This window comes from Scyliorhinus torazame, chromosome 20, assembly GCF_047496885.1.
Source record: "Scyliorhinus torazame isolate Kashiwa2021f chromosome 20, sScyTor2.1, whole genome shotgun sequence".
Taxonomy (NCBI): Eukaryota; Metazoa; Chordata; class Chondrichthyes; order Carcharhiniformes; family Scyliorhinidae; genus Scyliorhinus; species Scyliorhinus torazame.
In genome coordinates, this window is record NC_092726.1 from 119329059 (window position 1) to 119346283 (window position 17225).

Here is a 17225-nt window from a genome sequence, read left to right on the forward strand (position 1 = left end):
TAGGTTAACGTGTTTGTTCCCTAGCTGTAATTACAGCATGTTGCAACTTGATTCTTGTTATAAACAAACACAGATGTGTTTCAACTTACAATCTGGTGATTGTAATTATTGGGCATCAAAGGACCAAGATGTCGGGGATTTGTATATAATTTTTTTTTTTTAATTTAGTGTACCCAATTCATATTTTCCAATTAAGGGGCAATTTAGCGTGGCAATTCACCTACCCTGCACATCTTTGGATTGTGGGGGCGAAAGGAGGGATCACAATATGGTGGAATTCAAAATACAGATGGAGGGTGAGAAGGTAAAATCAAGCACGAGAGTTTTGTGCTTAAACAAAGGAGATTACAATGGGATGAGAGCAGAACTAGCTAAGGTAGACTGGGAGCAAAGACTTTATAGTGAAACAGTTGAGAAACAGTGGAGAACCTTCCAAGTGATTTTTCACAGTGCTCAGCAAAGGTTTATACCAGCAAAAAGGAAGGGAGGTAAAAAGAGGGAAAATCGACCGTGGATACCTAAGGAAATAAGGGAGAGTATCAAATTAAAGGAAAAAACATACAAAGTAGCAAAGATCTGTGGGAGACTAGAGGACTGGGAAATCCTTAGGGGGCAACAGAAAGCTACTAAAAAAGCTATAAAGAAGAGTAAGATAGATTATGAGAGTAAACTTGCTCAGAATATAAAAACAGATAGTAAACGTTTCTACAAATACATAAAACAAAGAAGAGTGGCTAAGGTAAATATTGGTCCTTTAGAGGATGAGAAGGGATATTTAGTAATGGGAGATGAGGAAATGGCAGAGGAACTGAACAGGATTTTTGGGTCGGTCTTCACAGTGGAAGACACAAATCACATGCCAGTGACTGATGGAAATGAGGCTATGACAGGTGAGGACCTTGAGGGGATTGTTATCACCAAGGAGGTAGTGATGGGCAAGCAAATGGGGCTAAAGGTAGACAAGTCTCCTGGACCTGATGGAATGCATCCCAGAGTGCTAAAAGAGATGGCTAGGGAAATTGCAAATGCACTAGTGATAATTTACCAAAATTCACTAGACTCTGGGGTGGTCCCGGCGGATTGGAAATTAGCAAACGTGACACCACTGTTTAAAAAAGGAGGTAGGCAGAAAGCGGGTAATTATAGGCCAGTGAGCTTAACTTCGGTAGTAGGGAAGATGCTGTATTCTAGCATCAAGGAAGAAATAGCGAGGCATCTGGATGGAAATTGTCCCATTGGACAGACGCAGCATGGGTTCATAAAGGGCAGGTCGTGCCTAAATAATTTAGTGGGACTTTTTGAGGACATTAACAGTGCGGTAGATAACGGGGAGCCAATGGATGTGGTATATCTGGATTTCCAGAAAGCCTTTGACAAGGTGCCACACAAAAGATTGTTGCATAAGATAAAGATGCATGTCATTAAGGGGAAAGTAGTAGCATGGATAGAGGATTGGTTAATTAATAGAAAGCAAAGAGTGGGGATTAATGGGTGTTTCTCTGGTTGGCAATCAGTAGCTAGTGGTGTCCCTCAGGGATCAGTGTTGGGCCCACAACTGTTCATAATTTACATAGATGATTTGGAGTTGGGGACCAAGGGCAATGTGTCCAAGTTTGCAGACGACACTAACATAAGTGGTAAAGCAAAAAGTGCAGAGGATACTGGAAGTCTGCAGAGGGATTTGGATAGGCTAAGTGAATGGGCTAGGGTCTGGCAGATGAAATACAATGTTGACAAATGTGAGGTTATCCATTTTGGTAGGAATAACAGCAAAAGGGATTATTATTTAAATTATAAAATATTAAACATGCTGCTGTGCAGAGAGACCTGGGTGTGCTAGTGCATGTGTCGCAAAAAGTTGGTTTTCAGGTGCAACAGGTGATTAAGAAGGCAAATGGAATTTTGTCCTTCAGTGCTCGAGGGATGGAGTTTAAGACTAGGGAGATTCTGCTGCAATTGTATAAGGTGTTAGTGAGGCCACACCTGGAGTATTGTGTTCAGTTTTGGTCTCCTTACTTGAGAAAGGACGTACTGACACTGGAGGGTGTGCAGAGGAGGTTCACTAGATTAATCCCAGAGCTGAAGGGGTTGGATTACGAGGAGAGGTTGAGTAGACTGGGACTGTACTCGTTGGAATTTAGAAGGATGAGGGGGGGATCTTATAGAAACATATAAGAGTATGAAGGGAATAGATAGGATAGATGCGGGCAGGTTGTTTCCACTGGCGGGTGAAAGCAGAACTAGGGGGCATAGCCTCAAAATAAGGGGAAGTAGATTTAGGACTGAGTTAGGGATGAACTTCTTCACCCAAAGGGTTGTGAATCTATGGAATTCCTAGCCCAGTGAAGCAGTGGAGGCTCATTCATTAAATGTTTTAAGACAAAGATAGATAGTTGTTTGAAGAATAACGGGATTAAGGGTTACGGTGTTCGGGCCGGAAAGTGGAGCTGAGTCCACAAAAGATCAGCCATGATCTCATTGAATGGTGGGGCAGGCTCGAGGGGCCATATGGCCTACTCCTGCTCCTAATTCTTATATTCTTATAAATCCACGCAAACACGGGGAGAATTTGCAAATTCCACACGGACAGTGACCCAGAGCCGGGATCGAACCTGGGATCTCGGCGCCGTGAGGCTGCAGTGCTAACCCACTGCGCCACCGTGATGCCCCAGATATGTATATGAATTGTTGCTTAATTTGTGTTGTGACGTCGAGTCAAATGGAGCTGGAATGGACCGCATACTAGCCCTGGTGTCCTATAAACGCAGCTAATACGACAATGTGTCCCCATATCAGCTGCAATTTCATAAATTATTTTAGTGCTAAATTTGGACACGAGGGAACGCAATCGAAAGGATATCAATCTGGCATCTCCCAGCTCACAGTCATTGATTTAATTTGTCAGAATGTGAGTGCAACACGGTGACGCCGTGGTTAGTGCTGTTGCCTCACGACGCCGAGGTCCCAGGTTGGATTCAGGCTCTGGGTCACTGTCCGTGTGGAGTTTGTATATTCTCCCCGTGTTTGCGTGGGTTTTGGCCTCACAACCGGAAGATATGCAGAGTAGGTGGATTGCCCACGCTAAATTGTCCCTTAATTTAAAAAAATGAAATTGTACGCTAAATGAAAAAAAAAGAATTAGTCAGAAATTTGTGCGTGGGTGGAAATAGTTCGGAAATGCAATTCTGCCCAATTTCTGTCGGAGTTCTGCATAAGGCCACGTCAATGATATTTACCAACTTTTACAGATGCACCATAGAAGGCATCCTATCTGATTGCATCACAGCCTGGTGTGCCAACTGCTCGGTCCAGGACAGTATGAAACGACGGAGAGTCGTGAACACTGCCCAATCCATCACACCAATCTGCCTCCCATCCATTCACTCCATCTATATCTCCCGCTGCCTGGGGAGAGAATCATAGAATTTACAGTTGAGAAGGCTATTCGGCCCATCGGCACCCTGCGCAAGCCCACACTTCTATGCTATCCCCGCAACCCAGTAACCCCACTGAACCTTTTTGGACACGAAGGTTTGGCATGGGCAAACCACCTAACCCGCACATCTTTGGATGGTGGGAGGAACCGGCGCGCAGGATGAACCTCACATACACACGAGAAAAACGTGCAGGCTCCGCACAGACAATGACCCAAGCCGGGAATCGAACCTGGGACCCTGTAGATGTGAAGCAACTGTGCTAACCACTGTGCTACCGTGAAAGAGGGCAGCATTATCAAAGACCCCTCCCATCCCGCATACTCACTCTTCCAACTTCTTGCATCGGGCATGAGATACAATCATCTGAGAACACGCACGAACAGACTCAAAAAGAGCTTCTTCCCCACTGTTACCACACTCCTAAATGACCCTCTTATGGACTGACCTCATTAGCACTACACCCTGTATGCTTCACCCGATGCCGGTGTTATGTAGTTACATTGTGCACCTTGTGTTTCCCTATTATGTGTTTTCTTTTCTTTACTTTTCTTTTCAAGTACTTAATGATCTGCTCGCAGAAAAATACTTTTCACTGTACCTCGGTACACGTGGCAACAAACAAAATCCAAAACAAAATTTAGTATGACTACTGGTCAGGTACTCCCAATGCATGTTTGAGACATTCCAATGCTATATTCTATCATCCGCTGCACTGAACAGCAACCAGTATTATGATGGTCACTAACGGTTTACCGCCATATGAATCGGACAAAACAATATTATTTTTAATCCACGTAATTGAACCCGACCTCGAGCATGAATCCTACACTTACACTTGCAATTCTTGTTTCCATGGCGCCTCTCTACATCCGTTGTAGTGGAAATTCTGCAAAATAAAGTCAAATATACTAAGGATTTCGAAATGTTGACCAGAACTAATGTTTATTAATTATACACATGTTTTAGAAAGGTGTGAAGTGGGCTAATTGCAGTTATTCAACATTAAACACAATAGCCCTGAGGTAGGCAAAATTTAGTGATGGGCATTCACAATTTTGCGAAGTAAATAGATATTAGAACCTTTCCTCAGCATGGAGATTGGCGGTGGGATGCCCAGTGGCGCGGTATTTAGCACTGCTGCCTCAAATCACCCAGGGACCCAGGTTGGAGTCCGGCAGCTGTGGAGTTTACATGGCCTCCCGTATCAGCGTGGGTTTCCTCCAGGTGCTTCGTTTTACTCCCACAGTACAGGTTAGGTGGATTAACAATGCTATCATTACCCCTTTCTTTTCAGATATGTGAAGGTTAAATGGATTGGCCATGCCAAAATTTCCCGTTCGTGTTCAGAGATCGGTACATTAGATGGATTGGCCATGGTAACCTTCTTTATTCGTGTCCAAAATTATGTAGGTTAACTGGGATTACAGGGCAATGGGGATCGGGCGGATGGGAATGGGCGCAGTGGTGACCCTATCTGCTGTGCTCTTTCAGATGGTCGAGGATACGCGACGGTCTGAATGATGGGCGTCTGCTTTGTAGGGAATCTATGGATTCCACAAAGAATGAGAAAGGGGGGCATGATAATAATCACAGACGTCAACCATCAGTGAAGTAAGATGTAATTTTGTAAGTGTGAGAACCAACGTATAGTCACAGTCACAAAATATAGTTGCAGTCTTTGTAGGATGGATTCCCTGGAGGAGCAGTTTAACAAAAGAACAATGAAACGTACAGCACAGGGACAGGCCCTTCGGCAATCCAAGCCTGTGCCGACCATGCTGCCCGACTAAACTAAAATCTGCTACACTTCCTGGGTCCGTATCCTTCTTTTCCCATCCTATTCATGTATTTGTCAAGATGCCACTTAAATGTCACAATCGTCCCTGCTTCCACCATCTCCTCCGGCATCGAGTTCCAGGCACCTTCTGTTTAAAAAACTTGCCTCGTACATCTCCTCTAAACCTTGCCCCTCGCACCTTAACCCTATGCCACCTAGTAATTGACCCCTCTAGCCTGGGGAAAAGCCTCTGACTATCCACTCTGTCTATGCCCCTCATAATTTTGTAGACCTCTATCAGGTCTCCCCTCAACCTCCGTCGTTCCAGTGAGAAGAAACCGAGTTTATTCAACCGCTCCTCATAACTAATGCCCTCCATACGAGGCAACATCCTGGTAAAGCTCTTCTGTACCCTCCCTAAAGCCTCCACATCCTTCCGTAGTGTGGCGACCAGGATTGAACACTATACGTGTTTCCCAAACATGATTGTGAATGAAAATCTGTGGTGCTGTATCTTACAAAGTGATTACAATCATTTCCTAGAACGACGTGGCTCAGTCGGCAGGAACCTGGCAATATCGGTCACTGGTCCCGGACCAAATTGTGTTAACAGAGAACGGGGGAGTTGTGCATTTATCACAAATTAAATAGGACGGTCAGCATTTGAAACGAGAATTCGGAGGGTTGGTTTTCTGTTTCGAAAAACGTACACGAAACGTATGCGAAATAGCGGTTGCATAAGATGGATCTAGTTCATTGGTTGAACAGAAAGGAAGGGATTCTTGAAGTTGATTCCAGTGTAAACTAATGTAGAGGTAAAAATAGTGCCAGTCTTTGGGAAGCGATGAATGGTGGTTGCCACCTGTCCTGAACAAATAACTGTGGGCTTTGCATAAAGTTGTGAATCTCAAAATAATATGCGTGATGTAATATCCTCACCTGACCAGGTTCTGCCTTTTTTTTCGTCCTGCCAGAATCAAAGGGGAAAAGTTGTTAACCGGGTGGCAAATAATCTTCAATCTGGGCTAATTTATCAAACGTTCAATGCCACTCGTGTTTCAAAGATTTTATTTGGAATCTAGATGCAAATAATAATTTCCATAATATTCATCTGCATTATCATCATAGCCATCATCATCATGATCAACATACCGTTCATCATTATCAGCATCATCATAGCAAACATCATCATCATCACTTTCAGCATCTTAATCTTCATAACAATCAGCATCACCATGCTGATGCGAAAAGCACCAAGTAAAAGCTCAATTATCCACTACATGAAAAACATTGGAACCTGTGCCTACCCAAGAGCGGACCGTTTGTCAGGGAGTGAAATCTCCGTCACTGGCCTATATGCTCGTAAAGATAAATCTGAGTCTAAAGAATAGTGGAAATCTGAGTCGCATTCTTCTATTACATTGAGAGATTCCTAATCGTTTGGCTGGTCTAATATTGTGCACCTTTCCTGAATCGATAAATGGTTTATTTGTCATAAACATCCAGCAGCTGACTCTTGAGACCTTGTTCAACAACTTTGACGCACCAAATCTTAAACTGAATCGGATATATTAAAAAGAAAAATTCTGCAGCTGCTGGAAATCTAAAGTAAAAAGGGAAAATGCTGAAAATGACCTCGGCGTATGGCAGCAACGGCAGAGGGAGAATCGGAATGAACACTTCCAGCCCGTATCCCGTATGGCTTCTGAACTAAATATTTGGAGACATGCGATGGGTGTTAGACTATCTTAAATGGAGTGGACCGGATCGAAAGTCGGGGTTAGGTGAGAGACCTGACAAAGCCAAATCTTGGGATAAAACAAAGAAAGTGTTCATGAGATGGATGTTCCACTACGAGCACTTCCTGTTACATCACATTTATGTCACTATCAGCAACTGTTTTAGTCTTTAACAGCACCATTAAGATTCCCTATGCCCTCTGTCCATCTTTGCCCTCGGTCTAATCTCGCTAGCTCGAACCTATCACTGACCTATTTTCCTCACCAGCTCAACCCCCTGTTCAACAGCACAAGTCTATCATATCTCCCCCTCGATTTAACTCTGAAGATGAGTCACACAAACTTGAATCGTCAATTACCTTCGTCTCTTCCCAAATGCTGCCAAACGTTCGGATCTATCAAGTCGGGTTTGAGAAACGAGTCTTCGATTCAAAAAAATCGTGAAATCACAGAATCCTTACAGTTCAAACACTGCACCAACCATCAAAAAAAGAACCCTACTGAGGTACACTTCCCCGTCAAACCCAAATCATCCCCATAAATTAACCTGCACATACCTGGACACAAATAGACAATTTATCATGGCCAACCAATTTAGTCTACACATCTTTTGGACACCAATGAGCAATTTAGTCAATCTACTTAACCGTCACATCTTTATGGGGGGAAATCGGAGAAGTTGGAGGGCATTGGAGGGCAGCACGGTAGCATTGTGGATAGCACAATTGCTTCACAGCTCCAGGGCCCCAGGTTCGATTCCGGCTTGGGTCACTGTCTGTGCGAAGTCTGCACATCCTCCCCGTGTGTGCGTGGGTTTCCTCCGGGTGCTCCGGTTTCCTCCCACAGTCCAAAGATGTGCAGGTTTGGTGGATTGGCCATGATACATAGCCCTTAGTGTCCAAAATTGCCCTTAGTGTTGGGTGGGGTTGCTGGGTTGTGGAGATAGGGTGGAGGTGTTGACCTTGGGTAGGGTGCTCTTTCCAAGAGTCGGTGCGGACTCGATGGGCCGAATGACCTCCTTCTGCATTGTCAATTCTATGATTCTATGATAATCTATGACACCCACCCAGCCACGGAGAGACAGAGCACGGTCCGCTCAGATCGTCTTCCAAGGCTGGATTTGAAGCCAGGTCCCTGGCGCTGAGAAACAGCATTGCTGATTAGTGTGCTACCTTGCCGCGCAACTTGCCCAGTATTAACATCATGGAGGAGCGTAACAGCTGCCCGCCAATCAACTCTGGGCAAACTTGAATTACATGGTTTAAAATAATTTTAACTATGCGTCAACTTGGAAATGCAACGATAGAAACATACAAAAGAAACAAATCGCGACTACCTATAGTGTGCGAAACGGACAATTCTATCGTCGCGCTTTTTAAACTGTCGCCACTTCGACTATAATTGAGCATTGAGAACTAGAGTAAAACAGTCATAAGACCATAAGACATACAGCAGAATTAGTCCACTCATCCCATCGACTCTGCTCCGCCATTCAATCATGGCTGATATTTTTTCACCCCCATTCTTCTGCCTTCTCCCCATAAACTCTGGTCCCTTTTATCTCACCCTGACCACTCACTCCAATACTTGATCGCTTCTGAAGAGTTGATTGCGGGGTGCAGTAACATTGGCGGATGAGATATTGGAAGAACTGGACTACAATGGGCAGCGCTGTAGCATTCTGGATAGCACAATTGCTTCAAATCTCTAGGGTCCCAGGTTCGATTCCGTCTAGGGCACTGTCTGTGCGGAGTCTGCACATTATCCCCGTGTGTGCGTGGGTTTCCTCCGGGTGCTCAGATTCCCTCCCACAGTCCAAAGATGTGCAGGTTAGGTGGATTAGCCATGATAAATTTTCCTTAGTGTCCAAAATTGCCCTTAGTGTTGGGTGGGGTTACTGGGTTATGTGAATAGGGTGGAGGTGCTAACGTTGGGTAGGGTGCTCTTTCCAAGAGACGGTGCAGACACCCTGGGCAGAATTGCCTCCTTCTGCACTGTCAATTCTATGATAATCTATGACAATGCTGGTACTCACTTCAATCCAAATGGTCAAAGAAAAAGTGATTTGACAAAAATACGATATTTTTTAACTAAATTAGTATTGACAGCCGTTTGCTGTCCGTGACATTCATTAGATTTTGTTCTTGTCAATTCGACTGAATACCAATACGATGGGTAGGAAATGCACAAGTGCCTCTTTGGTCCGAGTACCGAAGATGACATCTGCTCTAGGCGGAGCCTGATATTCAGTGCTGCTGTTTTCAATGAATCATTACATTGCCTAATAATTTGTTAATGGTGGAACTCGCGTTTCTGTTGTTTCCCAGGTGATGATTCAAATGTTACAAACTATTTTAAATGTCAATATCCTGGTGTGATTCAATAATGTTCAAACTCTATTGCAGAGAGACGGCACGATTCAAAATTAGCTCACTGTATTACCTTTTGCAACCGATTTGATGGAGGGGCACTAAATGTTTACAAGACCGCGCCACATTTTGAGAATACCAGTTTTCATGGAGTGTCAGTTGGAGTAGAATTTTCTTAAATGCCTTTGTCATCCATAATTGATGGACCTATACCTGGTCAGGCTTCAGAGCATTGGCGAGCTCTGGGAGAGGGTTTTAAGAGCTATTTTGCTACTGCTCCTGTTTTCATAGTTATTTCTGACCCCATCGTTCTGCAAAGTCTTTTTGCTGTTAAATTTCGTCATTTATTTATATATATAAGTATATTCCTTTGAAGACACAAGATAATAAGACCATATAGGAGCAGAGTTCGGCCATTCCACCCATCGAGACTGCCCGGACATTTGATCATGCCTCATGTGTTTCTCATACCCATTGTCCTGACTTTTCCTTATAACACATGATTCCTTTACTGGTCAAGAACATGTCTCTATCTTGAAAACACTCAGTGACTATTCGTACACTGCCTTGTGCAGCAATGAGTGCCGCAGATTGATCACACTCTGGCTGAAGAAAGTCCTCCTTATCTCTGTTCTAAAGGATCGTACCTTCAGTCTGAGGCTGTTACCTCGGGTTCCAGCTCTTCTTTGTAGGAGAAACAAACCCTTCACGTCTTCTCTATCCAGGCCTCTCAGTGTTCTGCACATTTAAAAAAGATTCCCCCTCCTCCTCCCTCTAAACTCCATCGAGAACAGAGTCAGAGTCATCAACTGTTCCTCATATGATAAGCCCTTCATTGGGGTGATCATTCTTGTGAACCTCCTCTGGACCCTCTCGCAAACCAACACATCATTTTGAACAACTCGGTACACATAATCCGTATCACATTGTGCTGCCTACCTCTCTTCACGATGAAGAAAGAAATGAGCGCCACAATCAGTAAGATGACGATCAAAGCTCCACATCCGACGGAAATCGCAAACATTTGTTCACGAACTATGCCATAGAAAAAAAAGACATGTTAAGAATTAAGTTGAATCTGCAGCATTTGCAGCAGACACGTATCATAGCAGGAGGTGTGTTTGGTGATGCCTGGCTGATTTTGGGGTGATTTTGACAACGTTGTAATGCATGAACGCTATTGCATGGGGAAACATCTGTGTGCTCCAAAATTTGAATTGGAACCAGATATCTGATCTGACAAGGTAAGGCTCAGATATAAACAAATTGTTACGGATGTGGGAATACGATACAAAAACAGAACGTGCTGGACAACCTTGGAAGGCCTGACAGCACCTGTGGATAGAGAATTGAGCTAACATTTCGAGTCTGGATGACTCCGGCAAAGATAGAGAGAACGGCAAATATGTGTACCGTTTTGCGGAGGGAGCGTGGAACAGAAGGGCTGGATAGAAGACTAGAGATAGGTGGAGGTTGAAAATTAGTCGTGGACAATCAAACTAAGGGTATGTAAAGGGGGGTGATTCGGCTAAGAAGGGTCTTGAAAATGGCACATTAATAGATCAAGATGTGTTAGTGGCAGTGTGTCCAAGGACAAGGAAAAGAAAAGAGATGGCCCAAGTGGGTTGGGTTGGGGGAGGGGAAAAATGAAGTGAAAGTAACCTGTTAGAAATAAAAATGGGGTTTAGGGGTGGAGAGATTCCACAGCCTAAAGTTGTTAAACGTACTGTTGAATCCAGAGGTTGTAATGTACCTAATCGGAAGATGAGGTGCTGTTCCTCCAATCTGCGTTGTGATTCACTGAAACCTTGTAGCAGGCCAAGATTTCGCTTCCGAAAGGAAAGTCTGATGGATTAATTATTCCAGCTTTATATTGAATTCAAATTTCAACCCTCTATCATGGTGGGATGCGAACCAGGTCATTACCATCTGTTGATGATTTATCAGTTCAGTTGTGAGATGGACCTGACCCCGGAGAATATATGAAAGTTTTTATTTCTTTGCCATTCGATTCGAATGGACGTCAGGTGAAGAATTTACTCCCTCTGTCACCTTTGCGTGTTCTGCCAGGGAGACTTTAACACTAACATGTTAAGGACAAACAGACAGCTTCTCTGCACTCCCATGTATGGTATCATTCCTATTAAGTAGTTCGCAAAGACTGGACATAAATTGGTCAAGTGTCCAAAGTCAAGAACTGCAAAACATCAGCCGGTAACTGTTTACGATTTACCAAACGCAGAACACAGGCAAGAACCAAGAAATTAAATGTATGACAATTGAGCAAAATCTCCCCAGGATATATACATTGGGTCAATAAGAAATATATGTTGTATGCGAATGAATGGAAATAAAGTTTCCATTCATCAGCATACGGATATTCTCCTCTACAACACACCCACCTCCTCAGACACACACTGTTCATACGTGCGCACACGGCAACACACACATTGCTCGTTGATTGCACACATTCCGCTTTAAGCACAACATCCTCAATCACACACATTCCTCACACATACTCTTCACAAACACAATCCTCCTCACACATTCTTTTCACAAACACACAGTCCTCCTCACACTCACACCTCCTCACACTCACACCTCCCCACACGTATTTAACAATCCTTTTACGCACACCTCCTCACACACACACCGCCCACTCACGCACCACTCCTCATGCAGTCTCGCCTCCATACGCACACTCCTCGTGGCACTCACATGCTCCTCACAGAGACACTTGCCACACACACACTCATCCTCACACTCATACTCCTCCTCACGTACATACTCTTCCTTAAACACACACTCCTCCTCACACACACGCACTCCTCACATACACACTCCTCACACCCAAACTCCTCTTCACTGACGCACACTCTTCCTTGCACACACTTCTCCTCACACACACACGCACTCCTCACACCCACACTCCTCTTCACTGACGCACACTCTTCCTTGCACACACTCCTCCGCACACACACGCACTCGTGACGTACACACTCCTCACAGACAAACACGCTTCTCACACACACTACTCTCAAGCACATTCTCCTCCTCACACACGCACTCATCACATACTCATCCTCACGCACACTTCCCTCCTCACACAGATTCACCACTCCTCATGCACACTCTCCACCATACACATACATCCTCCTCCTCACAGAGACACTTGGCACAAATACACACCCCTCCCTACACACAAACGTTTCTCTCACACACACTCTGCTCCTCACACATACTCCTCAAACACATCCTCTTCACACACACACTCTTCTTCATAGGCACTCCTCCTCAGGCATGCACTTCTCACAGACGCACACTCTCCACAAACACACAATCCCGAGTCACACATCCGCACCTCCTAACATAAACACTCCTCGTCACACGAACAGCTCAAAGACGCAGACACCCCTCACTCAGACACGCGTATCTCACACACATGGTCTTCACTCGCACACACTCCTCTTCACGCGCCGAACACTGCTCCTCATAGACACACACACATTTCTCTCACACACCCCTCCTCAGACTCACGCCTCGTTACATCACGCTCACAGACATTCGTTCTCACACACAGACACTTACACTCACACAGACCGTCCTCCTCTCAATCACACACACACACACTCCTACCACACCCACAGTCCTCGCACACACGAACACGGTCCTCCTCTCACGCACCCGCACTCCTGACACACATACATCCATCTCCACACACGCAGACTCCTGCTCATATAAAAACCTTGTTGTAATCGGCGTCCGTCCTGACATTTCGCAACAATCTCGACATATTCACTGAATGAAGAATTCTTACGACCTTGTGGAACGTCTGTTTCATATTGGCAGCTGTAATTTCCTGTGGAATTATTTTCCAAAGTATTGATGGTAAATATCACATTCGATACGTTGACATTACGAGTCTGAACACATGTTCTGTTCTGTCCTTTACATAAGTGAAATGTTCCACCTGTGGGGCGGATTTCACCTTGGCAGGAAATATGAACATCTGCAGTGTTCGCCTTTTCACCAGACTCTGGGACCTTTTTAATGGACGGTGGCGAGAGTTCATCTGTAACACACAGAAACATTCACGAAAATTGTGAAACAGAAGACGAGGTATGTCGCGCGAGAGACATAAGTAAAAAGAAAAAAATTAATTTGTTTGATTCCCCAAAAAATAATATTACGTTTTCGTAATGCTGAACAAATATAGCCAATTGACAAGACTTTAATTATTGACATCTCACTTTGCGTCTGCACTTGAATTGAACTCACCTGCTTTCGAAAAGTGTAATTGGCTATGCGATCATGCACATCTCCCAACAATGTATTCAGCCATCAACCTCTCATGGCACTAAATTGTAACCATCCTTCTCCTGAAGGTTGACGCTGGTCTCTCTGGTTGCTATCGCCTAATATCAAATTTAATATGCCTGAGAAACATCACGGATCGTGCCTGCTCTCTTATATTTCATATTAGTCTTTTCCTCCACAACTGCTCTTCAAATCCCCTCCTTTGAATCTCAGATTTAACGCGCATTTGGTTCAGCTTAAACATTTTTTAATGTACATCACTTAAATTGAAATCGGTTAAATTTCAACGGTGTTTTCGTTTGTTCAGGTGACGTCTGCTGTCTGTGCTTTGACCAGAATTTTTTGACAGTCCCTAATTGGACGGAAAGGTTTTGATATGGGTAAAAACATTATATCGGTATTAATTTGAAATTAATTTAAAAAACTTTAATTATCCCAGAAGTGCTGAAGGGGTTACGACTTCTTTATCAATCTGTGTTCCACATACACGCTGTTTAGCCGAAGCTGCAAACTGTAAGAAGGCACCCACAAGGAACTAACCAGATGTTAACTCCCAAGGCCTGTGTACCAATGTGGGTCAGTCCACCATTTGCTCTGGTTCCAGGGAGTCTGCCGATAATGACAGGGAGCTGCCGCTAGATTATATCGATAACTCGAGAGATGCCAGTGTACAGCAGGGAGGAAGATGATTGAAGACTGCACACCAGATATTGCACCACTGATATCAATAATTGCAAGTCAAGATACATTGTGTGGAGTTCTGCGATGCGCATTGTATGAGGGATGTGACAGCACTGGAAAGGGTCCACATGATGATGCCCGTACTGGAGTGTTTCGGTTATCATAGAATCATAATGTCATAGAACTTACAGTACAGAAGAAGGTCGTTCGACCCAGCCAGTCTGCACCGGCCATTAGAAAGAGCCCTACCGCAAACCCACATCTCCACCTTATCCCTGTAACACAGTAACCCCACCAAACCTTTTTTATAAACTACGGGCAATTTAGCATAGTCAATCCAGCAAACCTCCACATTTTTGGACTGTTGGAGGAAACCGGAGCACCCGGAGCAAAACCATGCACACACGGGGAGAACGTGCAAACACCGCACAGACAGTGACCCAAGCCGGCAATTCAACTTGGGTCCCCTTCACTGTGAGGCAACTGTGCTAGCAACTGTGCTACAATGCCGACAAGCGATGCTGATTCATGGTCATCATTCCATCTATAATTCCAGATTTTTATTGAATTCAATTGAACCATGTGCAGTGGTGGGAATCGATTCTAGGCCCCGAGTGCATTACACTGGGTCGCTGCATTAGTAACCAAGAGACGATACCACTTGGCAACCGCAGCCTATTAGTCTGTATGCCAGCTCTCAAATTCGGGTTCTCAGTTATACATCTGTTCCGTCTGTTGTAGTTGTTCAACTGGAATATAACTAGTTAAGGCACCAAAAGTGACCCTGTGATACTCAACTAGTTATAATTTACGAACCGGATGAAAAGCTCTGCATCTGCAGAATACAATGTGGGCATCGATATGTAGGAGAGAGTGTACTGCAAACATTTGGGAACGCCTGCAGTTACACCATTTGATTGGAGAAATTGAATTGTTCAATTTCACACTATGGAATTGCAATGTGTGAGAGATAGTACAAGGACAGACCGTGTCTCTGAGAAGGCAGTTTTCAGCCGAGAAAAAAGGCCCATTCTACAAAGTGTAACTAGGTGCCATTGTGATGGCCCCAGTCAGACTGCTGATAGGAAATGTAATTGAGATGATTTAATGGCTAAACTCAGATATACGATCACCAATATCACTCAAGGGAAAGATAGCATGCGTGACTTTGGAATGATTGCATAGCTTAACTAAGCAAGCGTGCCTTCAATGTGATCGGGTAAGCATTCTTATATACTATGTATGATGTTACCCGAATCGATAGTCAGGGTTGGATAGCTATAACTAGTAATAAATGACTGGTATATGCTAATTTCCTGCAATGAAATCTCAAAAGTATAACTGTCTGGACCATTCTTGAATCTGGTCCTTTTTGTGTCCGGATATAAATGTTGAGAGCACTCGCTATAGCCTGTGAATAAAGACCAGTTTTTAACTCCATTACTCCGTCTAGTTTCTCAGGTGAAGTGCACGACAGTCAAATAGCTGTATACTTTTTCCCTTAAGAGCACCTCTACTTTCATGTTGCTTCACAGCGCCAGGATCCCAGGTTCAATTCCCGCTTGGGTCACTGTATGTGCGGAGTCTACACGTTCTCCCCGTGTCTGCGTGGATTTCCTCCGGGTGCTCCGGTTTCCTCCCAAAAGACGTGCTTGTTAGGTGAATTGGACATTCTGAATGTTTCCTCTGTGTACCCGAACAGGCGCCGTGGGGATTTTCACAGTAACGTCATTGCAGTGTTAATATAAGCCTACCTGTGGCAATAATACAGATTATTATTCTTATTTTAGCAAACAAATCCACTTTAACTCTATAATTGTACCATTAACAATTTGACCTCTTGCTCGAGGAAACAGGACGCAGGTCGGGATCGAGGAAGAAGGTCGCATGTCCGATCGCTCCCTCCCGCGATGGGCAAACAAACCTTTTGAACGGACTTTTGCGGGGCATGGCGACCTGGTTAGGTTGAGGCGACGAGAGGGAAGAGGCTCCCCCCCCCCCCCCCAACTCACCCCCCCCCCCCCCCCCCCCCCACCCAGGGGCAGCTGGATCAGAAATGTCCGAGTGGAGCGGCAGGGCTCGAAGCGGGAGCAGCGGGGACCCCGGGCCAGGCGGCGAAACATGGCGGACGGAGGGACCAGGGAGCGGAGGCTCACTGGCCAAGGGAGCAGCAGGTGGAGTTTTTAAAGAACTGCTTCGCTGAATTGAAGAGGGACACGTTGGACCCGATGAGGGCGGTAATGGACCGAATGGTCGATGCGCAGGTGGCCCAGGAGAAGGCGCTCAGGGAGGTCGAGTTGAAGCTCTCCAGCCAGGAGGACATGGTGGCGGAGCTGGAGCACGACGGGGAAGAGCTGAATGCCCGCCAGAGGAGGATGCAGGAGCAGCTTGAAGAGCTGGGGAACAGAGCCAGGGGCAGAATATGAGGATCGTTGGCACCCCAGAGGGCTGCGAAGGGTCGCATATGGGGGCATACGTGAAAGGTATGCTCGAAGCGCTGATGGGGCCGGGGGCCTCCCCCCGACCACTGGAGTTGGATGGGGCGAATAGAGTCCGGGCAAGGGCAAGGAGGTCCAGGACGAGGGACCGACCTTGTGGTCCACTTTCACCTGATTGCTGACAGGGAACACTGCGATGGGCCAAGGCGGAGAGAAGCAGCAGATGGGAGAACTGCGAGGTGCGCATCTACCAGGACTTGGGAACGGAGCTGGCCAAGTGGAGTGCAGGATTCGTCAATGTAAAGACAGCGGTCTACAAAAAGGAGGTGAGGTTTGCAATGCTGTATCCTGCGAAGCTTTGGGTTACGTTTCAGGAACTCCACTACTACTTTGAGACACCAGAACAGGTTTGGACTTGTATTAAAGAAAACAAGCTGGACTTGAACTAAAGGGCACTTCGTTTCCTC

The 17225-nt window shown here is 45.1% G+C and overlaps 1 protein-coding gene across 1 annotated transcript in view; it reads right to left on the bottom strand.

Moving 5' to 3' along the window:
• LOC140396784 (uncharacterized) overlaps window positions 1-17225 on the bottom strand; it is a 74914-nt gene that overhangs the window by 45722 nt on the left and 11967 nt on the right. Inside the window, exons 4-7 of the mRNA XM_072485502.1 lie at window positions 13068-13394; window positions 10262-10357; window positions 6154-6181; window positions 4271-4323 (exon numbers count right to left, since the gene is read on the bottom strand). Of these exons, the coding sequence (XP_072341603.1) occupies window positions 4271-4323; window positions 6154-6181; window positions 10262-10357; window positions 13068-13394 (504 nt within the window). The remainder of the gene's footprint in view (window positions 1-4270; window positions 4324-6153; window positions 6182-10261; window positions 10358-13067; window positions 13395-17225) is intronic.